General features: G+C 57.1%; 1 protein-coding gene across 2 annotated transcripts in view; it reads left to right on the top strand.

Annotated features, from left to right (window-relative positions):
* The first annotated feature begins 2,611 nt into the window (after positions 1-2,611).
* The window catches only part of RALGDS (ral guanine nucleotide dissociation stimulator), a 55,880-nt gene continuing 33,598 nt past the window's right edge, over positions 2,612-24,893 (top strand). Inside the window, exon 1 of one of the 2 annotated variants that reach the window (XM_048325392.1) lies at positions 2,612-2,714. In XM_048325392.1, coding sequence (XP_048181349.1) covers positions 2,697-2,714 — 18 coding nt within the window. In that variant the 5' untranslated portion in view covers positions 2,612-2,696. Of the gene's footprint in view, positions 2,715-16,799; positions 17,054-24,893 lie in introns of those variants that run through there. The other variant, XM_048325389.1, reaches the window with a different exon arrangement.

Genomic DNA, 24,893 nt, shown 5'->3' on the forward strand with positions numbered 1-24,893 from the left:
GAATTTGGATTTGGAAATGCAGGGAACTGCATGAGAAGTGAATCACCACATGTAAGTAAACCCCACTGCCTGGGGATGTCATTGTGCTCTCAAGGTATTTGCCAGTCAAGCTCTTAACCCAGCCTCAGATCAGCGGCTTGTTGCCTTCCCAAGGGCCCCTTGTTCCTTCCATCCCTTTCTGCTTGGCTGCAACAGACTCATCATTCATTGTCCCTCTGATTTAAGCACCCATCTGACAGGCTGTTTCTTTCCTTCTCCCTGCTGCTGCCTTGCCCAGGGCACCCACCCCCAAAGGGCAAATTTCTCTGCCTGGTGTGAAACAGAAACTTCCAGCACTGAGTATGATTTGAGGTGGGGCCAGGCTGTGATCCTCTCCTTCTCCCCACTGAGGGCACAAGAATCATTTCCATGAAGCCAAATTAGGACTCTTTTCCACTCCTGTTTGGGTTTCCCCTCCCACAGCTGATGTTCCCTGACATTTTTGACCAGAAATGTCGTTTTGTACCACACAGCACCAGTTACAAAGGGACTGGCTTAGTCAAACTTTCTGTGGGTGAGATGTGTGGCTTTGGGGCACGGAAATGAGATGTTCACTGAGCAGAGGGAGATGAGGAGGGGCAAGAACATCAGTTACACGTTCCCTGCACAACACCAGCTTGTGGAAAAGCCACGTGCATCTGGCTGGCTTCATGCAGCTGAGGCAGCGCGGTGGTGGAAAGGAGCTGGAAGGCTGGGAGCTCCCTGCCAGAGCTGCTGGGTTCACTCCCCTGCCCTTTGTCCCACCTGTTCAGCCTGTGGCTCTCTGAGGGAGGAGCTGTCTCTGTCTCTTGTTCTGTGTTCACACAGGGCCCAGTCTGGGTCACTCCATGGGGGTTTGCTCCTATCTCAAAGGGCAGCTCTTAGCACCAAGGTTATTATTTTCTCACTTGAGTCCCACCTGCTCCGCTTCACCTCCTGCCCCAGCAAGTCCCCGTGGGACCCCAGGGCTGACACACACAGAGCAACAGCTGCTCTCCAGGTGGAGTGACAGTGACAGTGACAGGCCGTTCTGGGGACAGCAGGAACTGGAGAAGGAGTTACAGGAGTGGGTTGGGTTGTACTTTACTCACGGTAAATCCCCAACCCTGCGGTTCTGCTCCACACAATCAAATAATTTAGGGAATCATCACTAGAAAAACACATCTGAAGAGTGACATTTAAATGTCTGCCTGCCCACCAGACTCCCTCCTTTCTCTACGAGTGTTGCTGTACTGACTTGACTTTCCCGTGCTATATTTAGGTTAAACATAGATCCACCAAATGTTGCTGTTTTGTGTAAAACTAGTGTAAAGCCCTAGGAGTAGAAACGCAGTTTTAGCCACAAATCTCTACTGCTCGTATGCCCACCTCATCCCCCTGCTCCCCTGCTGAGCCTTTAGCCAATTTAAAGCGAGCCAGATGAGTACAAATCACATTTAAAAACGGTTTTCGTTCTGGCGTGGTTTTCAGTGAGTTTTGCCAGCAGCAAATCACACAGTTCTAGACCTTTTGAAGTACGTGTTTTTCTCACTGCTGAGCACTGACACCGTTTCTATAATTAGAACGATGTTGCTCTGTAGCAGCATCTAGTGCCAGAGCCAGAGCCCTGGCAGCACCTTTTCCTTTCCTGGCTGCGCTCCCCAGCCAGAGCTGCTGGTTCAGCTGGCCCGGAGCCCCGGAGGAGCGGGACGGTCAGGTGCGATGGGCTGTGCCTTGTGGCTCATTCCCGCTGTGACCCCGGAGAAAGGGGGGTGGCTGCGGGGTGTAGGTGCCCAGGACCAGCACTGCAGCGCCTGGGAGCACTCGGCCATGGACTGACGCAGCTTCTCCCGGCTCCTTCTTCTCCTGCCATCGCTGTAATGGCTCATGTCATCGGCCTCACGATGACAAACGATGCGGACCGGAGCCGCTCTGTTTCCAGGGCAACCCCGCTGGCTCCCCAGCTCCCGCTCCAGCGCTCCGGCCGTGCGCCCGCAGCTCCAGCAGCGCTTCCCGGGGGTGCCCCCGTGCCCCGTTTCGGTGCGGGGCTGAGCGGAGATGAGCAGCCGGGTGTCGGTGTCGTGCCCTGGCTCCCTGCCCCGGCCTCTCCTCCTGGAGGGGTCCGGCTGGGGACAGCCCGGAGGGTCCCGGGGGTCTCTAAGCCACGGCCCCAAGCTCTTCTCCTGTTGGTACCGCACGGCAGCGCCGCTCTCCACCCACACCACCTGCTCCCCGGCGGGGTCTGCACGGTGCCTTCCCGCAGGTCCTGCCAGCCCCGCGGCGTCCGCAGCTCCCACTCCCGGGGGAAAACACACGCGAAGAGCGGAGGGGTGCCCCGGGTGCCCCTGGAGCGGTGCCCGTGCGTGCGCCCACGGGCGCGGGTGGCACCAGAGAGGTGCCCACGAGTGCCCCCGCTGCAGCCGCGCACCCACCCTCCCGGGAACGGGGCCGGGCAGAGCCGGGAGCCGCCCCCGTCCTCCCGGTAGCGGCGCCCGCCCCGGTCCCGCCCCGCGCTCGGCTCTCCCGGCCGCGCTCGGCGCTCCGCGCTGGCGGCTCCGCGGGAGCGGCGGGGGCCCATGGCCGGCGCGGAGCATCGCCCCCGGCCGCCGGGCAGCGCGGCGGGGCCGTGAGTGCGGCCCCGGCACCCGCAGCGGGGCCAGCGGCTCTCGGCGCGGCGCTGGGGCTATGAGCGGGGCACGATGATGATCGACACCCAGGTGAGTGCGCGGGGCGCCCGCCGGCTTTGTCCCCCCGAATTCCCCCGACCCGGTGCGCTGTTGCCGGGCTCGGCCCCCTCCAGAACCCTCGTTAGAGGGGGCTCAGGGAGGCCCACGCGTGTCCGCGGCGAGTGACTGATGCGTGCGCCGTGCCAGGGAGCCGGAGGGCTCTGGCGGGGCTTGCTGGGGGTCTGTAGCTGCAGGTGTTCGTCCCTTGCTGCCTGTTGGGGTCGGGGGACGCTGTACGTGCCAGCAGCCCGCGCCCCTGGTCTGCAGCAGGGGCTTCAGCGGAGGAGAAGCAGCAGCTTTGCCGAGGGACTGGGGGAAGTCTGTTTTTCAATGTTTTTTCTTATTTTTCTTATATTCTGTTTGCTTAATGGGTAAATGCGGCTGGTGGGAGAGGAGGTGGAGGATTGGGAACGACAGAGAGACAGTTTGGGACGGGGTCTGAAGGCGCTGCGATGCTGCAGCAGCCGCTGTGCTGCGATGCTGCTGGCAGGCTGGCGCTGCTACGTGCTGTGCCAAGCCAGGGCCAGCTCTCCTGGCACCGCTCAGGCCAAGTGGCATCAGCAGGTCCCTTGTCTCTGCCTGGTGTGTTTATGAGGCCACAGAAGCTAAATCGAGCCGAGGTGAGCTAAAGCTCTGCACTCCCAAACCCACTGGTGCTTTTGAGGCAGAGGAGGATGGAGCAAAGGCATGAAATTTGGGGGTGGCACCAGAACGTGACTCTCGGTTTGGTCCTGATGCTCCTCTGACTTTTTACTTTCTATTCCTCTTCTGATGTTCCCCTCCTGATCCCAGCCCTGGGAAGGGGGGTCTGTGCTGCTGCCGTTGTGGGGGTGGTGGGAAGGTAAGTGGGCAGCAATGGCTCCTTGGAGACCAGGGATGAATAAAGGGAAGGGCTGATGCTGTGCTGGAGAAGTGGGCTGGGATCCATTTTTGGACTGGAAAATGTGCATTCCAGAGCTGCCTCCTGCACCCTGTGGGTCTGTTTGGTCTGGGCCTCCCTCACCTTGGCCCAGCCTAATAAACAAAAGCTGAATTAGCTGTCTTGGGGGCACGTGTATGAGGCAGGCCCTAGTGCCAGCACCAGCACGTGCTGGATGGATGGTGGCATGTCCCTTTGGCAAAGGGCAACCAAAATACTGGAGTTTGGCTCCTGACCCTGCCACGGGACAAGAACAAGAGTTCTCTATCATTATGGAGTGGAAAGATTGATCTTGCTGGAAGATCTAGAAAATTAAAGGTGTAAGGTTGTCTAGAAACAGATGTCCAGAGCTCAGCCTCCCAGGCTGGGGGATGCACGTTGCATCCTACGGAATGTTTTGCATTAAGGTCTCAGCTTTAGTCTTCCTGTTGCTTTTTTATGCTTACCCCATTTTATATATTTATTTATAGATATATTTTATGTGGGTAAACTGAGGCACGTAGAGATACTTGTTCCAAGCCCAGGATCCTGCGTGGGTGGAAAGCAGAGGTTGAAAGCCCTGATTCTGCCTGCTGAAGAGGATGAGCCACTCTGCCTTTTAAGGGGTGCAATTCATTGAGGTCCTGTTGTTTGTGGCTACCAGTTAAGGGGAATTTCCAGCTGCACCCGCAGCTGCACCCTGCCAGTTCTGAGGGCTGTACAGCTACGTTTTTCATGCCTTGTAAATGTTTCTCTCCCTGGTTGCTACGGGAAAGACCCACAAAAACAACTGGTAAAACTGAGTGTTACAAAGTAAATAAGCTGAGCAAACAAGGAGATTTTTTTTTCATCTTTAAGTGCTGCAGGTGTGTTGTTCCAGGTGTCCTGACATGTGAAAGCAAAGGTTCATGTGCAAGGGTGAATTTTAGCCTTTAAAGCGGAAACCTGCTCTTGAGCTGGGTCAGAAAGTGGCTTCCACCCTGAACCAAGCTCCCAGAGCAGCAGGCTCATCCCCTCTCTCCCTTTCTGGCCATTTGGGCAGGAGAAGGGAGCAGATGGTGGATGAGCGGTCTTGGGGCTGGCTGGGGGCAGGACTCAGAGAGCACGAGTGCAGGCAAGCAAGGCTGGAGCTGGATTTGGTTTTGTCTTTCCTTTCATCTGCTCCCAGCATCTGAAGTGGCTCCAGTGGCTCAGAGTTAACTCTTGGTGTTGCTCTGCAGGGGCAGGGGGGCGAGCTGGCAACAAGTGACAGCAAGCGAGGGTCCAGCTGGCAGCAGGGGCTGGGAGGCAGCAGGTGGAGAGATGCAAAGTCCCTCCTCGGCATGGCTCAGCCACTCCATCTGGAGCTCCCACTCACGCCTGTGTCTGTGCCTGGGCTGATCAGACATGAGCAGAGGATGCAGCGACTGCTGCAGGCTCCAGAATAAATCTCTGGGACGTTGTAATGATGGATCTGACATCCCCGAGCTCAGTGCACTGTATTATCTTCGGGGCCAGTTTGCTCAGAGATGACTCTTTCAGTGAAGAAATGAGGAGCTTTTCAGGGCTTTGGTTATTCTGGGGTTGTGTTTTGCATCTCCTCACAGTGTTTTCACTCTGTCATTCCTTAAACGGTGCCTGGTTGCTGGACCTGATCAGGGCAGTCAGGACTGCTGATCTCAGGTGGTGATCACCAAAGCAATCTGCACTATCCATCACCATGGATTTTGCTTCTGATACCTTTCCCATTGCTATAGCAACCCATCTGACGAGGATGCCAGCGCGCTTTCCAGGCAGTGTGTGCAGGGAAACTGCTTCACCTGCCACCAAGCTGCCACCACTTGTGGGGCAGGGCTGGTTAACTGGCAACTGCACACGGGTGCTGAGCCTGGAGAGGCAGAGGAGCTGCTATCAGCTCCCTCAGGCTGACCCTGCTCTCCCAGGTGCCCCCACCACCTGCAGTTTCCCTGGGATATCAGGGTGATTCAGTACAGGTGGGGGGAGTGCACGGTGCCTAGTGCCAGGATCTGGGATTTCTCTCCGAAGGAGATGCTCAGGATGGTGTGAAGGAGCTTGTCAAGGCCCAGTGAGTGTTCGGGGCTGCTTCCCTCTTCCCCCTCCCCCTGCACGTGGAGAGGCTGGAAGATGGGCCTCAGCTCCAGGGTGCTGATGGAGGAGGGTGAATGTTTGCCTGCTTTTGCCAAGTGAGCCTGTTCCCTCCTCCGTATCCTTCACACTCTGCAGTCACTAGATGGGCACCAGGACGTTCTCTGTTCTGCTCTGCCTCCTCATCCTGCTGTCCTGTGCTTTCCGTGCAAACCAGAGGCCGTCCAGCTGTGAGTGGCCATCAGGACAGCTGGGGGGCTGCCTTCCCTTTGCAGTGATGCTGCTGGCTCGGCGCTGGCTGGGGATATGTTGTGCCCGGTGTGGCTTTCGGGCTGTGTGAGCCCTGCGAGGGCCGGCCGGGGCTGCCCCGAGCCCAGCGGGGCTGTGCAGCAGATGGCACTGTTGTTTTCCCTATGAGTTATTGCCGTGGCTTCGCTTCCTCAGCGCTGGGAAGGGTCAGCGGTGATGGGAGCGTGGACAGGGCCGGCGTCCAGCTCCCTGGGAAAGCCCAGCACGCCAAGCTGGGCTCCGCTGTGGGGAGCAGAGCTCGGTGTTTGGGCACCGCTCACCCAGGAGAAGCCGTGCTTGTCTTCATGGTGATGAGTAACATGAGCCAGCTCCATCCTTGGACACCTCTGGTCCAGCCCCCAAATCCTCTGTGGGTCCGCTGGGAGAGGCCGTGTCAGTCACGGCGTCCCTCCTATGAAAAGAAACCCCTGATCCACCGCTTCCTTTTGCGCTTGTCCTCAGTGTCACCAGCCAAGCCCTCCCCCAGCTCTCCCCCAGCGCTCCGTAAACAGCAGGGAACGCGTGACCTTTCCATCAGCCGGGAGCGAGAGGTGCCGGGGCCGGGAGCGAGAGGTGCCGGTGCCGCTTTCCAGGCTGCCGCATCCGCGCCTCCAGTGTCACGACGGGAGCATTTTCCACGTGCTGTGGCTGGACTGTCACAGCCCTGGCGTTCAGGGGTGGCAGTGGCAGCTGCTGGCAGCTGTTTGGGTGCTCCCAAACAAAATCCATCCCTCTCTGCCCGGCGCCGGCTGCCGCGGGATGCGCTGGCGGAGCCTCCAGATGTTGACAGGTTTTCCTGCTGGGATCGCCCGAGTCCAGCCCGCGTGACCTGCGGTGGGGTTCACCCATCTGTTTTCCTTGAGGATTTGCATTTTTAAGTGGCTGGGTTTCCTGGGGACCTTTTGGCTCCCAAGGCACCGCGGGTGCGCCCGGGGCGGGTCTGTGCGGGTGTCTCCGCGGATATTCGCTGTCTCCGCTGATATTCCGCTGCGCTGCACTCCTTGGCCGCGGGTCAAAGGCAATGTTTGTAGACATGAGCTGACGTCAGAGGCGGCTCGGTGCTGGCGTGCTGGGGGATCACAGAGTTTCCGCTCCCTCGAGGCCCTACAGTGCAGCGGGAGTTCATCCTCTGCAAGGATTTACAGCCCCCTCCGTGCTCCCGGGTTTGCTGTGGCTCCTGTGCTTGGAGCTGCTGAAGCTCACATGCTCCCTGGAATAGGTGTAGCTGCAATTCAGGGTCCTTCACCACCCTGCCTAGAGAGACATTTCAAAGATGGGAGAAAGGGAAAAGGAGAATGAAGGGGCTGGGGGAGAAGGAAGGGATGCGGCAGTGCCCCGATGGGTCAGAGGGTGGAGAAGCCCTTCCTTGGTCTGTCCTGCCCTGTGTGGCATCTGGAGAAAACCAGAAACTTTAGAGGTGGTGGCAGAGCTCTGGGATATCAAAACATGTGGGATGTCAAGGCATCCCAGATCAGGCCCTGCACTTCCCTGTAGGGTCTAGAAGAGAAAGGGAGGAGGAGAGGAGTGAGGTGTGGTGCAGCTATTGCTGTGGGCTGGCCAGCGCTGTCAGGAGGGATCACTGGAGAAGCGCTCCTAGCATCCTGGAGGAGATGTGCGGGTTGCTGGCACAGCCAGAGGTGATGCTGTGCCCAGGATTCAGGATGTGGCCGTGTGAGCCTGGTCTCGTGAGGGCAGATAACACCCTGCAAGCCGAGTCTGGCTCATGGGTTTCTCAGGACATCTGCTGTCTGTTTTTATCTTCCCTCTCCCATGCAGTCCCACTCTGTTTCCCACTCCCTGCCTGGGCTGGCGGCAGGAATCAAACCCTGCAAAGTCCTGAAGGAGCCCGGCCGGCTCCGTGCGAGCCCTCAGCACGGAATGGGGAGGTCGAGGTCATCCCTCAGTGCAGCCAGGAGGTCCCTTTGAAATCTTCAGCAGCCGCCCTGCCCCTCGGCCTCGCTGGCTCCATCCCCCAGCAGATTTCCCACCGAGTGTTTCCTGCCTGTCCCTCTCGGCCGTGTCCCACACAAACACAGCTCTTCACCTCCCCGGGGAGGTGACATCCCCGGCGTCAAAAACAACAAAGGGCAGCCAGGGTGGTGTGGCAAAGTCCAGGGCAGGCAGGAACACCCTGCTCATGGGGACTGAATTACAGGGAACAGGAGCACAGCCATGTTCCTGAATTACAGGGAACAGGAGCACCGCCAGCCCTTGGCTGCTCCCAGCCCCTCTCCAAGGAGGTTGGGCAGCCCCGGGTGCAGAGCCAGTGGTGGAATCTGCTGGGAGGGGATGGAGGAGGCTTCCCACGGTGGTGACGGTGGTCGAGGTGTGCAAAAGCATTGGCTGTGCAGGCCCAGAAAGGCGCTGCTGCCCCAGCTGTGGGGTATCTGTGGGTGCACACTGGGAGAGGGCAGCTGGTCCAGGGCAGGAGCAGCTGAGGGATGGGGCTGAGCCCTGCCTGTGTGGAGGCTGGAGCAGCAGGGCTGGGTGCCCTTTCTTTTTCATCATCATCATCATCATCATTATCATCATTATTATTTTTCTTTTTTTTTTTTTTTTTCACGAATTAAACTGTTCTTATCTCAGCCCATGAGGTTTTTACCCTGGGAGAAGTCCCACGTTTTCTGCCCCACGCCCAGCAGGCCAAAGGGAGCACAAATCTCCCCCTCGTTTAAGGGCCCTGTTTTTCTTGGCAGAGGTTGAAAGTCCCAGCAGGCTTCAAACCCTCCCGTTCAGCATTTCCATGGCGACAGGAAGGCTCTTCTGGTGGCTGTGCCGTCCTCGGTGGCACCAAAATAACGAGGCTGGTGCAAGCACTGTGCCTTGGTGGGGGGTTTGGAAGGCAGAGCCTGTGTCCGGTGTGGGAGGACTGGACACTCTCCTTCCCCAGAGCTTGTGGAGGGCAGCTGATTTTGCCGCACTGGGGTGAGCCCAAAAGGAGGAAGGGGTTGTTCAGGAGACCATGCCCAGCCTCCTGTGCTGTCAATGCGTGTGTGGCACTGCTGGCGGTGCTGTGACACCGTGTCCCCGGACAAAGAGCCCATCCTGTGCCTCTGCATCCATAACCCATCCTGGGAAATACCAGCCCTGGCACTTTGCAGTGCTGTGTGAATAACTAATTAAAGGCAGAGGAAGGGGAGATGGCTGCTAAACGCTCCCGCAGCCCGGGGAAGGTGCATTTCTGCTGCTGGCAAGGCGTTTGAGTCCCTCCTGCCGCAGCACAGACCCTCCTCCCCAGGCTGCGGATATCCCCACCTGCCGTTTGGAGGGATCCCTCAGGGATTTCAGCCGGACGAGGCATCAGCCGGGCATCCAGCCCTGTTGTGCGCGGTGGCACAGCCCCTCATGTGGCACTTGGAGGGAGGTGTGGCCGCAGGACCCGCGGCTGCTCCAGTCCCTGTCCCTGCGTGCGGCTCAGCAGCGTTTCCCTGGAGCTCAGCGGAGCCTGGCAGCTTCTCCCCCTCGCATGGAAATGCAGCATGGCTCTGGCTGCCTGGGACTGGCTCGGAAATTGGGATTTTACATCCCCTGCAAGCTCGATTTATGGCCTTTTCCCCCTCCTCTGCCTGCCGATGCTAACTGGGGGAGAGGGCTGCGCTCTTGTGATGAAATGTATCCCTTCTCCTTAGAAAGCAGCGAGGAAATTCCCATTCTCCCACGGAATGTTTATATATTTTGGCCCAAGCTGTGTATCTTTTGCAGTCAAACACCCACAAGTAGGGCCAGGTGCAGTGATATTTGTCAGTAGTTCAGGGGCCAGCTCCTGTGAGTTTGCCTGTGTGGGCACCCTGTGCAAAGTCTCCTGGCTCAGTGACCGCAGCCAGAGCCTGTGTTTTGTGGTGGCATCCAACTTTTCCCTGTGGTGGCCACCACTGACCCCTCCCTGGCCACTGTGGGTGTCACAGCGCTGCTTTTGGGGCATTTATCCAGTATTTACTGGAGCTGGGTGCTGCACGGGGTGGCTGTGACTGCTTATACAAGTCCCCTTTGCACTCTTCCCAGTGCTGCTTGAACGGGTGTTTAGTTAATAGGATTATAAAGCTTTCCTGTCGTCAGGCAACGGAAATCAATGGAGGGCCCCTGGGAATGAGCTTCATCCGATTTCCAGCACAGCCCCCGCCCGGGTGTGTGCCCAGAGGCTGCAGCGCTGCCCAAGGGGGGATGTGCTGCTCCTCTGTGGTGTTCCCCGCGCTGGTGGGGCCCCCTGGAAATAAGGAAAAAAGGATGTAAAGCTATTGGAAGGTATCCAAAGAAAATGGTGAGAGGGGACTGCACATGGTGGAGACTTCTTTAATCCCTGGAGGCTGCAAAACAGGCACGAAGAGGGAGGATTGGGAGAGCCTTTGGCTCAGGGTGTATGGCTGGAAACCTCCAGGCTGCCAAAGCCACATCTCTTATCTCTGGAGCCTGGGGTTTGCTGTCTGCCAAGTGATGGGGAGCAGTGGTGTGGATCTGCAGATAACCTCTTGGCCATGTGTAATGCGGGTTAAAGCACGTGTGAGGAGCTGGGGCTGTTTTAAACAGCACGAGGAGAGCAAGCTCCAGGGCTGGGGAGACTGGAACCTCCTCCACTGGGTTTGTTTAAGCTCCAGCTAAGCCCTGGAAAATGTGCTGAAGGGAACAGCCCTGCCCAGCGCTGGGGGCTCGGCCAAGTGGGTGAATTAGGGGATGCTCCATCTCTGGCGAATGCTCCAGACTGTGCTGTGCTGAGCACCAGCTCTGGTTGCCTGCAGACATGTGCCCAGAGAGATGCCCTGGCCTTGCTGCCAGCCCGGTCTCACCACAGATGGCTGCTGCTCTGGCCTGTTGGCAGGTGGAATAAATCCCTGTGGAAAAATCGTGATTGGTAACAGTGGGGATTGTCATGGCTTGCTAATACCCTCAGCTCTCCGTTCCCCTGGCTCTTTCTCTTCTCCAGCAAAGATATTTGCAGTGGGAAGCACCTGGTCCTGCTGCTGGGCTGGTGTGGGGACAGCTGAGCCTTGCTGGTCCCTGCAAGGTCAGTGTCCAGAGCTGGCCCTGGAGGGGACAGGATGTGCTGACACTTGGGAGCTTATTCTTGGCCCCAATCTGCCGGTGCTGCAGGCTCCCCTGTCAGGCAGGTGTTCTGGGAAATGATGAGGCCTTTCCTTAGGTTTGGAGCTGCAGGGGACAGCGATGGGCACGTGGCAGTTTGTGGCATCGTCCCACATCTGTGCAGCGCCAGCTCCAAAGCCTGGCGTGTGTGCCCAGCCTGGGCAGGGGGGCAGCCGTGCAGGGACACAGACAGCCCAGCAATCCAGGCACAAACACGTGTGGGCCCTATGCCAGGGATTTCCCGGCAGTACAGCCACGCCCGGGTCTCCCTCTCGTGGTGCACGTGGGGTGGGGACACCGCGGAGGTGTCATCGAAAGGGTTTCATCTGGTGGGAAACAGTTTTGGGGTGAACCAAGAAGGGGTGGTGGGACCAGCCACGGACTGCAGGGAGTCGTGTGGTCCTGTCCTCCTCCTTCCCTCTGGCAGTGGGGTGGAACGGGGGGCAGGAGGGAGCGGGGATCTGCCCGGGGACGCGGGGTCCTTCCCCACCCCACGTGTGAGCGGTTCTGGAATGGCTGTGTCGTGGTGGAAGGGCAGGAATCCCCTCCTGGAGCAGCTCTGCCCACCCGGGGGCTGCTGCAGCGGTGTTCCCATCCCGGGCTCTGTCCCCACCTCTGCAGGAAGGGAGGTTATGGAAACTCAATAAACTGTTGCCATGACAGCCCCGAGCACGGCCCCCTCCCGGTGCCGTACCCACCGTGACAGCTCGATATTCCCAGCTCCCCTGGGACTGATCTCAGGCAGGGGCTGAGGCTGCTGGATCGCAGGCAGGATTCCCTGCCGGTGCAGGGGAACGGTCTGGGAAGCAGGAAGGAGCCGTGTGGGTACCCGGTGTTCCCTTTCCTAGGTGGGAGCGGTGCTCCTGGTCCCCTGTGCATCCTCCCCAGCCCCAGGAGCACGGCAGGTCCCCGTTGCTGCGGTGACAGTCTCCATGGAGACCGGTCCAGCACAGCTGCATCCCGGGGACCACGACAGAGGAGGCCGTGGGGATGCATCCCCCTCCCCACGGGGACACGCTGGCTCCCGGGGTGCACTGTCAGCCCCCAGGCGAGCGTGGAAATGGAAATCCCTCAAGTGGCAAATGTGTGGAGGAATCCCAAGGAAACTAATTGGTTTCCCCCCACCCCTCCTTTAATGCTTGTTGGCTTTCACTCCACGCTGGTAATTGCTGCTCTGCACCTATTAAAAGGCCGTCTCATGCTTCGCACGGGCTTGATTGTGAATTAATTTTGCATACGTGTCTATTCTGGGGAGCATGGGAATTTATTCAGGATGCCGAATGCCAGACGGGCTTTCCAGAGGCGTGAGGTGCGGCACAGGCTGTGCCTGCTCTCAGGAGCGACTTCGAGGGAATGACAGTGGCTTCTCCAAATAAATGCCTGAAAACAAGAGTGCAGATTCAAATCAATGGGATTTATTCCCACAACTAGTTTGGGACAAGACATCGTGGGTGCTTCTGTCTATCCCATTTGAGATTCCTCTTAGGTGCCGAGGTGCCTTTGATTTTCCCTGGGAAATAGGTATCCTACCTGCTCATGGTCTCCTGGAAGTCCCACCAGGTTCCATCTCCATATCTGTGCCCATAACTGCCTCTCTAAATCTACCCACAGGCCTTCTGTAAATGCCACAATTCTCCAGAGAAACGCTGTTGGGTTGGGATTTCCGTGGTTTTGAAACCAGGTTCCCTCTTTCTGTTACCGAGAAGTGTCAAAGGGGAAGAGCTATTGGGATTTTCCATTTGCCATTTACTCGTCATGCTGCTTTCTTTCCCCTTTGCCTTTCTGTCAGCCTCGCACAGTGAAAATAAACCAGCTGGTTTCGTGTTATTTCTCTCGAGTACCGCGCTCTGGCGCGGGATGCTGTGATGTTTGGGCATGGAGTTGCAATTTCCTTCGAAAAACAAACTCGCCATTGTTACTCCTGGGGAATTTCTTTCATTTTGTGGAGGTCTTTGATGCTTGAAATCAAGCACTGGAGTCAGTCTTCCTTAGGGGGGCTTTTGTGAGTCACTGGGTGCAAGGAATTCCCAGCATCATGGGAGAGGTTGGCCGCTGGTTTTTGGAGCATCCCAAATGTTCACACCATTGCAGCAATCCTCCTGTGCATGACTTTGTCCCTGAAAGCTGCATTCACCTGTGCAGAGGTTCAGTCGTGGTGTGCTCAAAATGATGTTTTTGCAAGGTGACAGAGGCTGTTTGAACCTTAAGGAGGGGATGCACTTCCCAGTGCAGGAGCTGGTCTCTCCCTGAGGCAGCAGCGGAGCAGTTGGGGGCAGGATGCACCCAGCACAGGAATTACAATGAATTTGCCCTGCAGTTGCTCTGTTCCTGCCAAGATTCTTACTGGAAAACAGCATTTTCCCAGTAATGGTTGCTAAGCACTGAGGTCTCATGATGGGCTTTATCTGCTCAGCTGGAGCTGCAACAATAAAGCTCCAGTGCAAAATGAAGCAGGGAAACATCAGTGGCTGTGCTGGGGCTTCCCTGTCCTCCAGAGGCAATACCAGGAGGAGATTCCTCCTTCACCCAGGCAAGGCTGGCCCATGCTGCTGTGGGGCTCCAGCAGCAGCTCAGTCCTGTGCCAGTGGGGATGGCTCCGTGCACAGGGATGGTTTTGGTGCTCGGCTGCTGTTGCCGGCAGAGCTGGGATCGTAGCACGGTTTCCACTCACGTCAGCCAGACTGGAGGAGCAGGAGGATGAAGCCGTCATTTAGAAATCTGCGTAGGATCATCCTGTCTGGGCTGGTTTGACGGTGGGGGATTCTTTGCTTTGTATTTCTGCTGCAGATCTCCCAGTGGGAAAGGGTTCAAAGCCACTCTGGCGGTTTCTGCTGAGGGACCGTTACCTTCCCCGGTGGCTGAGGCAGGTGGCCAGGCACACTGGTGGGTGGACATGCATGAGCTGGCCCCAGAGGAGGAGGGGAAGGTTTCACACCATGTCTGGGGCTGGGTGAATGCCCACAATATCTGGCTGGCTACCTTTGACCGAAGCAGTCCATGCACAGCAGCTCCCATGTCCCGTCAATCCACCGTGTCCCGTTCCTGTTGGTTTGAGATGGTTCTCTGGAGCATCTCTTCTTTTGTCCAATCTCTGCTGCTGCTGCTTTGCCTAGTGTCCCTCCTTGCACTTGGAGTTTTGCTTTGTTTCACAGTCTGCCCATGTGGTTTGTGACTTTTCCAGAAGGATTGTCCCTTTTGGCATCTTTATGGCTGCCAGGTGGGATGTCACTGGGCTCTGGGGACCAGCAGAGCAGACTGAGCCCCTGCCAGAGTTGTGTGCTCTGGGGTGGCAACCTCTGAGTCTGTCCCTACCCCTTGAAGTCCAGGGAAGCCCCGGAAACCAGGGCACCAGCAGGTGATGAGACTCCCACACCTGCACACCTCCTCTGCAGAGATTCCAATTCCTGTGGTACAGATCAGCTGCTGAACAGGTTGATGAGTTCCTGGGAATGGTAGCCCTTGGAAATTTTGGCACTTGAGTGTGAAATCTGTGTCCTTCTCAGGATGTTTGGAAGCTGCAATCTCAGCTGAACAAGCCCAGCTTGTTACTGGAAAGTTGTTGTTGGAAAGCCGAGCTCTGCTGACCGGTTGTTGCAGGCAGGTGAGTAACCTGAGCTGGGGCTGAAGCACAGGTTTGAATCACCTTTCCTGGAGCCAGAGCTGTGGGCACTGCCTGTGCTGAGGGCAGGGTTTGGTGCTGGTGAAATATGGGACAGTCCTCCATGGGAATGCGCTTTGCATTGAGTCACCAGGGAATCATGAAGGAGCAGGACAGACTGCCTGTGCCAGGGAGTTTCCAGGGCTGTGGCACTGCCTCTGTGGCATGAAAAGAGCTGCCAAAATTCTATCAGTCAGCAGCTGAGGCATGGCCCTGGAAATTTTGCCTTGTCCACGTGCTCCAGCTGTGATCTCCCCTCTCTCCTCCCCTGCAAATCCGTTCCTGGGGCTGCTGCAGTGCTGCTCATCTCAGCCATATGGTGGATAAAAAATCTGCCTAATTTCCAGTTAAAACTTAATTTATGGTGGGTTTATCCCTATTTGGTCCCGTTCCAGGCTTGCCCATTAGCCCCCATTCCTGCAGCATGTACGGGCTGGTGTTCTCATCCTTGCATTTCTCCCGGGAATGATGGGCCAGACCCCGCTCCAGTCCCACACTCTGCCCCGGCTGGGAAGTGGCACGGAGGGTCCGTGTGTGTGTGTGTGTGAGACCCCTCTAACCCCGGCGTCTTGGCTCTGGCTCCTCCGCGGATGAGTCAGCCCGGCGCTGGCTTGGCGCTGAGCGGGGCTCGCCAAGCCCAGCTTACCTAACGCCGCAGGAATGCCTGGCTCAGCGGGGCTCCTCGGCTCTGCTCCGACACCCGGGCGTGCTGCGAGCCGCGCTTGTGGCCCCGGGCAGCGGCTGCGTTTGGGAAAACCGGGAAAAGTCTGCACGGTCCCAGACCTTTGCCGTGCAAGAGACTCCTCAAAGTAGCACCCACAAAACCACCCAAAAGCGCCTGCCTGGAGCAGGGTCTGTTCTCCCTATTTATGTCGCTCCTGCCGGGCCCAGCTAGAAGGGCAGCTGTAAGGACATAAACTCCTGTTTGTTTGAGGGCAGTGGGGATTTCCATTGGCCTTTCGCCCCGGCCCCTCTGTTGGGTACGCAGCTGGCCCCAGGGGCCCCCCTGGTTGGGTGTGAAGAGATGAACCCACCAAAGTGCTTCTCTAATGCTGCCCCCGCTGGGAAGAGACACCCCTGGGTGTCACCCCTGTCACTGAGCCTGGGCTCTGCAGCTGCTGAGGGTGAGGTGATGGCTCATGGACTTGGCCCCAGGTTCACTCTTGTTTGTGAGAGCAGTAACCTCCGTGTGATCCATGTCTGCAGGTGATACATGAGTTGCTCCACGTCGAGACTCCCATTTCACTGCTACTGTTGGTGAAAATTCTGTAGGAAGGTGCTTTTGATAGCAAACCCACCCCATTTTGTGCCATACTTCCTTTAGCAGAGCTCCGGTTTGGATTCGCAGGTGCTCTGGTGGGAAAGGCAGCCAGGAATGCTCACCTGGGCAAAACTTTCCATGCACAATTGTCCTACAAACGAGGTGGTCGTCAGTACTGATGGGCTCTCAGTGCCATGCTGCATTCCCAGCGCCATAAGGTCCCCGAGCACTCTGTGGATGTGAATTATTTAAGCCTCACTGTGGTCCTTGGAGTACAGGAAGGCGTTGAGCTGAAACTGCCTCTGACAATGGAAAACAGGGATGGGAGAAGAGATGGGAAGAAAAGCGGAGGCTCCAGCTCCGACCATTCATGCTCCCCCTGTTTCACACCCCCTCATCCTTCCAGCTCTGCCTGTTTGCCTGTCACAACAGCCAGAGGGAAATGCTGTAAGTGCTGCAGACGCGGTCTGATCATAATCAGAAACCAACAGCAGGCAGGACCTGTTGTGTGTCTCCAAGACAATGCGCGGGCTTGGCGAGTGCCACGCATGTCGATGAGGCTGGGGAGCTCCCGGCGGGGCCGAGCAGCAGCCGGAGCCAGCACCGAGGTTATCCCGAGAAAAAGGAGAAGCTGGGGGCCGGCAGGGAGCCGGGGCAGGCTGGCCAGAGGCTGCTTCCCCAGCCTCGGGAGCGGCGGCGGCTGCACACACGCACGCACACAGGCGCACTCGCTCACACGCGCGCACGCTCAGCTCCCGGTGCAGCTCCTCGCCGCTCTTTGATTCGCGAGGGAGGAAACAAGACCTCGTAGGAGCGGCAGAAGCAGCAGCTGTTGGCAAGATGCGCTGACAAAATTGGACGGGGAGAGAGATCTCCAATCGGTTTCGCCGCCTGGGCTGGACCTGCTCCTGGGAGAGGAGCGGCGGAGGAGAGAGAGGAGGATGAGCAGCCCCTCCATCCCCGGGAAGATGGAGGCAAAACCTTTGTTCAACGTGCAGAAGGCTCTGGTGCAGCCTGTGCAGATGTGCATGTTGGATATCCCCCTGAGCGTGCAGGATGACGATGTAAGTACAAGGCAAGGGAGCTGCCAGCCCGGGGCCGGCTCGGGGACACGGTGGGTGTGTGAGGGGCAGAGAGGTGCTGTGACCCCACCCCGGCACCATCCGGGGGTGGTGAACTTCTGGCAAAGTTGACGATGCCAAGAGCTGGCACCGCCTCCAGATGTGACCGTTTCCTCTCTGGAGTGGTGTATTTTGAGGCAGACAGTGGCGCTTGCCAAATCCAGGGCACCAAAACGAAAGCAGGGGTTTGGGAGGGAGGGGAAGCCTTTCTGTGTGCAATAAGAGTCGTGTTGTAGCTCGATGCGAAAGGGAGTGTTTGCTGTGCGTGTCCTGGCTCTGCTGCCCTGGAGTGGCTGGCGGGTGTGAAAGCCTGGGAGGCAGCTCTGCCTTCACACACCTTGGTGGCTGCCCTGCCTGGTGTCACCCTCCGTGGGCATCGGTCCTGCCCTCTCGCTCTGCTGCGGCTGCAGGGTTTGGTTCACGATGCAAAAACTGGTGTCGATTGCAGCATTGAGGCAGAGCTTTCCCAATGTGGGTCAGGGGATTCCTGCTGAGGGCTCCCCTTGCTGCCGTAACTCTGCCCCCCACAGAAAGACCCCCCGAATGTGACTGTGCATGAGGGACCGTGGGATAAAGCTACTGGAGAACCCAAAAATCAGGGGCAATGCTTTTTAGGGCTGGTGGGCGGTGAGCAGTCGGTGTTGCACCTGTGTAAGGGTTTTGGGTGTGATCCAGGTGCTGTTAAAATTTGAGGCAAAACTTGCTTTGATTTTTGGAGCAGGGAAAGCCCAGCTCTTGCTGTGTGTGCTCAGGGTGTGTAGTGTCACTGCAGGAGCCTTAAATCTGGATTTTCTCGATGGCCACCAACTGATCTGTCACAATCACTGTTACCTTCTCCTCAGCATTATGTGTGTGTTTAAAGAGGTGAAATGACAGCACAGAAACGAGCCCAGTTCCCTTAGAGGAGGCAGTACTTTCCTGCAGGGCGGTGTGTTGGATCCTGGCAGGGTGGGGAGCCCCAGCCCAGCATCCTGAGTGTCCCTGCAGGCACAGGGGACTTGCAGGGAGCCTCCTATATTTAGAAACACCCCGGGGGGCTTTGCCAGGATCGGCGGTGTTGCTGCACTAATGAGGATAATGAGGATACCTGTGACGGCCACTGCGGAGCTGCCGGGGTGTGCCGGGGGTGGGCAGCGCGCCCCGAAAGCGCAGGTGCCTCCTGCAGCATTCCTGGGAAGGAGGGAGGGAGGGCAGCCGGGCGGTGGGAGGTGGCTGGAGCCCGGGATGCAGCGGGTGAAGCAGCGCCTGGGTGCTTTATTCTCCTTCAGCTCCATTCCTAAGCAGCAGATTTCTCCGGGCTTGCGGCAGGAGATCTCCATTCCTGCTCAGCAGTGCGATCTGGTGCTGGATTTCCCTGCGGCCCCTGGTGCAGCGCGGGGGATCCTCGGGGTTTGCCCGACACAGGTGGAGGTTTCCCTGCTTCCCTCCCTGCTCTGGGCATCGGCTGGGAGCGGGCACGGGGAATGCCCTGGCCTGGGTCGCTCAGGGACCTCTGCTTGCTTGTCATATTCCTGTTTTTTTGCAGAAAAGGGAAATAATTTTTAAGAGGGCTGTGCAATGTGTTAGTGCTGGGGGTTTTTATTTGGTTGGTTGGGTTTTTAACAATTTCTACGAGCTCTCTGGAGGCTGCTGGGTGACAGCAAGTCCTGGCAGTTGTGTCACGGTGAGGTACCAGTTGGTAACTGGCACATCAGGGTGTCCCCAGCCCTCAGGTCATGGCTGGGGCATTAGTGCAGGACAGGAGAGGTTAGTGCTTCCCTGTGGGAACTCAAACTGCCAGGAGTCACATTGGGAATTGATCTCCAGCATCCCCATTTCACATTTCCCAGCCATGCTCACATCTCCCAGCTCTGGGCCCACGGATGCTTTCACCCCCTGCCCTCTCCTGCACTGGGCAGAGTGGGATGAAACCCCCAGGGGCAAGCACTGGCTGGCAGCACCCATGAGCAGGAGGTGGATCAGGGGCTGCTCTGCCTCTCCGTGCTCAGGCACCATTCCTGGAAAGCGGGGGCACAGCGGGCCCCATCGCTGGCAGCTCCGTCTGCTGCAAAACACAGCCCGGTGGGGAAACACCAGCAGGGAAATCCTGAGTGGCATTTTTGTCTGTGGGGTGATGGGGAAACTCCTCTTTCAGAGCTGAAATATTCCCTCAGCCAGGCAGGGTTTGGTGTCTCACACCCACCCGCAGGTCCCTGCTCATCTCCTGCCGTCGCTTCCCCGGTCTGCGTGGGCAGCGGGGAGGGAGCAGTGTTGGCATTTCCCCCTCTATTTCAGGACTTTAATTTCTATTTCAGGCTCATTAATTTCCTTTCTTCTTGGAGATGGCACAGGCAGGTTGGGAAAAGTTATGGGGCTGCGTTACCTGGGGCTCTTCTGCAGGATCCTGTCCGTCAGTGTCCATCACGTCTGGGACATCCCTGTGGGAAGGCCTGGCTTGAGAAATGGGCTTTCCTCCTGCTGCAAATCCATTCACTGAACACACAACTAACCTTTACAGGCTGGATTCCCAGAGACTTTTGACTTCAAAGCCCAGGTTGGGACACCCCACAAAAACATGAACCTCTGGCTCAGGTCTCTTCTCCCAGGGCTGCAACTCTGTTGGGTCAACATCTCAGATTCCTGTTTTTCAGGGAAACTTCTCTGCCCCTGCAACGGACTGCGTCTCCTTTGGGGACATTTCCCCAGCTGGCAGGGGAGCCCTGGAGGTGCTCATGCCTGTGTTCAGTGGGTGGCCAGCTGGAAGGGGAACATCCCCCCCAGGTTCCCCTCAATGTGGTGCTGTGTATCAGGCAGAGAAGGCTCTTGTTTCTGCCTCCCTTGACAGCTTTCAGTGGGGTTGTCAATCCCTCCTTTCATAATTCAGCCGCAGCAGTTGCAAAATTGCCCGGGCTGCCTCTTTTGCTATGATGGGGAGGGATTTCCAAAGCTTTGCTAATAAAAGAGCAACAGTTTCTATGTCTGGGAGATGGGGAAATCAATGAGCAGGCTGTTGCAAGTGACATAACGGCTTTTTGTGGCATCTCAGGCAGTTCCCTGACATGATGGAGCTTTATGGCTCGCTGTTTGTCAGCTTAATTGGCGACATCCACTCCCTGCCAGTGCGAGCCCGCGGGGCTGGGAGGGAGCGGTGAGCCGATGCCCCGCGGGGGTGGGATGCTGCTGCCCGGTCCCAGTGCATCCCTCCTGCCTTATGGGTCGGTCCACCCACGGCTGGGCATCCCAGGGCATCCCAGGCTGGTGCCATGCAGCGGTCACGGCCCTGTGTCGTGACGGAAACCACTGGGAAAGCCCCCCTTGCTGCAGTGCCCGGTAAATGCGGGTCAGGGAAGAGCAGCACAGCCGGGGGCTCTCCCAGCACTGCTCTCTCCGAGCTGGACATTTGGTGACGCTCTACAGAGTGAGAAGAAATCGGGAAAATCTCATTGTCCCGCTTAGGTACTTGCATCCTCCGGAGCCTGTCCTGCCGGCCTCCCCATCTTTGCCTTCTCCCTTTCTCCTCTGTGATGTCCTAGTAAGTGCAGTCGGTTTGACTTCAAAGTGGTTAGCAAGTATTTTCCACTCCAGTGAGCTAATTAGTTAAATTACATTTCACATGCTAATTTATTCCTCTAATATTATTTTTTTCCCCTCAGCATACTGAAATACAGGCGAAGATAAAAGCTTGGTTTGACCTTAGAGCCAGGCTCAGAGGAGCTGGAGATGGGAACAAATTATTAGTTCCCAGGTTTGCCGTAGCACAGGCTTATTCCCTGCCGCATTTGAGACCTCATTCCGTGGAGTTTTAAAGAGTTTTAGCTGCCTGCAACTCAGGTATCCTGGGTGAAATGTTGTCCTCTGGCACAGAGAAGGAAAACTTTCAGATCAGCAGTAACGAGCTACCAATTTCCGGCTTCATTGTTCCTGTCTGCAGCACCGGTATCACCTTGGAGCGCTCCATAAATAGCTAATTAATCCTTGCGGGAGTGGGTGGGAATGGTGTTACTTCCCCCATCGGGGCTGGAAAGGCTTTAACTGGGAGTCAAGCAGGGACAGGGAATTGCTGCTGGTGTCAATCCCAGGTTGAAGCCGGGGTGAAGCGATAGCTGCCAACGGCCCCGCGATGAATCAAAGTCTGCTGTGCCTGTATCAAAGGCTGTTTCTTTTCCACTGCCTGCGTATGGTAGATGTTATCGAGAGGGAGGAGCTGAAAATGAGCTCTAGGACCATTTCCTGACCACAGTTACAGTCAAAAACAGCAAATCCCTCCATCCCTGCCCTTGGCCAAACTTTCCTTTTCCTTCAGGCAAATCATCGCTCGGTTTCTTTGCAGATAATGAGAAACTATGGAAAAAGACTCCCAGGTTTAATTCTCATCCGTGAGGGCAGAGATTTAGGAGCATGCTGTAAAGTCTCGGGATTTCTGGGAGGGCTGAGCCCATCGCTCCCCTTGTGTACATGTGCAGCTCCAAGCCTGTGCATGCCGTGCTGCGGGATGGCCCTGCAGCCCCCGGCGCTGTGTGGAACCCCTCTGCTGATCTGTGCCTCTGGGCTGGTTGTCTGAGTGCTGGGGGAGGGTGCCAAAGCGCTGCCCCACGAGCCAGCTGCACGTGTGAATGTGCGAGGCCATGAACACTCTGGTTTGTGCCTCTGCTGATGCCACCCCAGGAGCTTTTGGGGTGGTGGCAATCCCGGTTTTCAGCCCTTGGCGAGCCTTCAGAGAGGGAAGAATTGATGTGATGGCTGAGTCTTTACACTGATTTAAAAGGGATGGGGAAAAAAGTCCCTGATTGCTGCTGTTTGGGTCACCGGTGCTAAAACATCGAGTCTTCACCTGTGCCTGTGTTCACACACTGAATAAACATGTGAAACACAGCCCTGGGAGTGCCAGGCCAGTAATACCAGGGTTACTACAAATAAGCAGGTAGCAGGATGGTGTTGATGCAGACAAGAGTTGCTGAAGTGGAATGAAAACACAGACCTCTGGAGCCTCAGCCAGCGTCCGACGCAGCTCCCTGGGGTACAGCCTGTCTTGGGGCTCATTCTGGCCGAGGGCTTGTCATTATTGCCTGAACTCTGTCACCTCTGGGACATCCCATTTGCAGGTTTTGAGATGCCCAGTGCTCACTAAACGTCTGTGCCTGGCCCGTGTGTGGTCACACCAGTGGGTCTGTGGTGGATACCTCACGTGTGCCACAGCTCCCCGTGCTCACCAGCACTGCAGGGGCTGGAATTGCCTGACCAGCTCTCACTGCTGCCCTGGTGGAGTTGCTGGTGCAATTAAAGCTGTGCTAATTCTCTGTGTATTGCGAGGCAGAAGGAGCCGACGTTTCCAGTAATTGTTCAGTCAATCTATTTTCAATATATTTTTATAAGTGACCTGGCTGGGTCTGTGCTTGTGAGAAAACGAGGTAAGATACCCTGTGCCACATCCTCGACTGGTGCACATCGAGGTAAACCCACTGAATTTGGTGGCACCACAGCCTGTCTCTAGCTAAGAGCACGATGTTCAAGGTGACCTCCTAGAGCATTTCTCTGCTTCTTTGCTCTTCCTCCCCATCCTTCAGCACCAACTTCTCTGTCTGAAGCTTGAGAGCAATGTGAGAATTTGCTCCTCGTGCAGCTTTTACTCCGTAGATGTGGATCTCCCAGAGGTACACACTCTGCCTCCTGCACTTTCCCTTTCTTCGGTGAAATGGGATCTCTTCCCTGCGCTTTCAGCTTTCTCTCTCTCTGCTCTCAATTTCCATCCCGGGGATCCCGTGGGGACCCTGGAACTCGGCAGAGCCTTTCTCGTGGCTCCAGGCTCTGCCGAGGCAGCTGCACAGCCAGGTCCCGGTGCCCATGTGCTGCTGGCAGGAGCTGGCTCCATCCCTGCCCCCGGGGCTGGGCACCCTGACTCACGGCAGATCGGCCACGGAGCAGCTGCCTCCTGACAGTTTGATTCAATAAGGGCCCGTCAGTGCAATTTGCTGTCATCTGTCACCGTGCATCGGGCTCAGGGCAGCGCCTGCAGAAGCAGCTGTTGCAGGAGTGTGCCGTGAGCGCTGCCAGCACTGCCCGGTGCCCACGTGTGCTCAAATAAGGCAAATCCAGTTTGCTGACTGGTTTGGCACAGCGCAGGCCGTCAAAGGCAGGTTCTTCGCTGCCTGCTTTGGGTCTTTGCCAGAGCACGGGGACAATTTGCCCCTGGCTATCCTGCCGTCCCTAAGTGGAGGTGGTGAGTTGGAGGTGTGGGTGTTCCCTGCCCGTGGCTCCATCCTTCCTCTGCACAGCCTCCCATTCTGGATCCTGCAGCGGGGCTGGAGCAGGGACAAGGCTGTCATCGCTACAGCCATTGGTTTGGAGTGTGCCAGCTGCAAACACAGGGGAAATGGAGGTTCTGCCCCATTCACAACCCTTAACATAACAGCAGAGCATGGGTGTAACCCCGGGCATCTCCCATCCAGGGACTCCAGCCGAGATGGCCCTATTTAATTACCCCGTGTTTCAAGGAGCCCTGGGGCTGTGCAGCAGCTGAGACAGCTGAGAGTGGCAATGCTGAGTGCGCCTGACACGCAGTTAAACGCCGTGAGCTGGACCCTGCCTGGCCTCGGATGTGGCTGCCGCCACAGAGGCGGTGGCACCGCTCCCTGCTGACGCGAGCTCTGCTCTTGTGGTCCGTGGTGTTGCTGAAACGCCCTCCCATCACACACAGTCGCTGCTCCTTGGGCAGTGCCGACCAGCCCCGGGGCTCCTGGCACCGCTCCTAAGCCAAGCCCTGGCTCTGGTGGATCCCCGGCCCCTCGCTGCTCACTGGTGTCCCTGTGCAGGAGAGAGCAGCTTGCTTTCGTTAAGCATTGCCAAGCACAGGTAGGCACTGCTGCTGTGTCCGGATAGGGCTGGATTTAGCCATGGGAGCTTCAAATACTGCTAAGAAACGACCCCGCCAGGAGCCCTGTCTGGTAACAACTCGATTTGGCCACTGCTGGCTGTTAAATGCTGTCGAGGTGCGAGGAACATCTTTGATTTCAGTGCAATTGCAATTGAAACCTCAGCACAGTCGGGGGGGACCGCCAGCTGCAGCTCGGTGATGGCTCTTTTACGGACCTGGAGTGCTTTGGTGGTGTTGTTGTGGTATCAACACTGCTGGAAGGATTGGCTCCACTGCCCCACGAGTTGGTTCTCCCCAGATCCCCCTGCCTGCCCCATCATATGACAGTGGTGTAACTGAACTGGTGGTTCAGCTGGGGCAGAACTTGTGATATTTGGTATTTTTAACTCCTGGCTCCTGGAGTCATGTGCGTGGCATCACTCATGGTGTCTGGAGAGGGCAGCACACGGTGCACCCCAGTATTGTGGTCCAGAGCTCAGGCTTTGGGGCATCACTTCCATGCAGATGCTGGTGAAGGCCTGACTTTAAGAACCTCAAAGGTTGTCTGCATCCAAAGTCTGATTTGTTGATTTTCTTGTGTCATCTCTGTGCAGGCATCTCCTCAGCGCTGTGTCCTCACTCCTCTCCTGATTTCTCTGGGCTTGTGCCAGGGTTGTCCCTGGGTGTGTTGGGGCTGCAGCAGCTTTTGGCAGCAGGACATCGGGTCTTTGCTCCCTCTTGACAGCCCAGGAGTGGGGAATCCCCAATCCCATCCTGCTGACAGCTTCCTTTGTAATTTGGGTGCTGTGAGCTCCCAGAGGACAGCTGGCAGCATCAGACCTTTCACCTGGGGATATTGAGGAGCTGTTTGGGATGACAAGGCTGGTCTGGGCATGACAATCTTGGTAGTGTCTGGCTGTGATGTTGGTGACAGGGCAATGCAGTGCTGAACCT

The sequence above is a fragment of the Corvus hawaiiensis genome, chromosome 21, assembly GCF_020740725.1.
Source record: "Corvus hawaiiensis isolate bCorHaw1 chromosome 21, bCorHaw1.pri.cur, whole genome shotgun sequence".
NCBI lineage: Eukaryota > Metazoa > Chordata > Aves > Passeriformes > Corvidae > Corvus > Corvus hawaiiensis.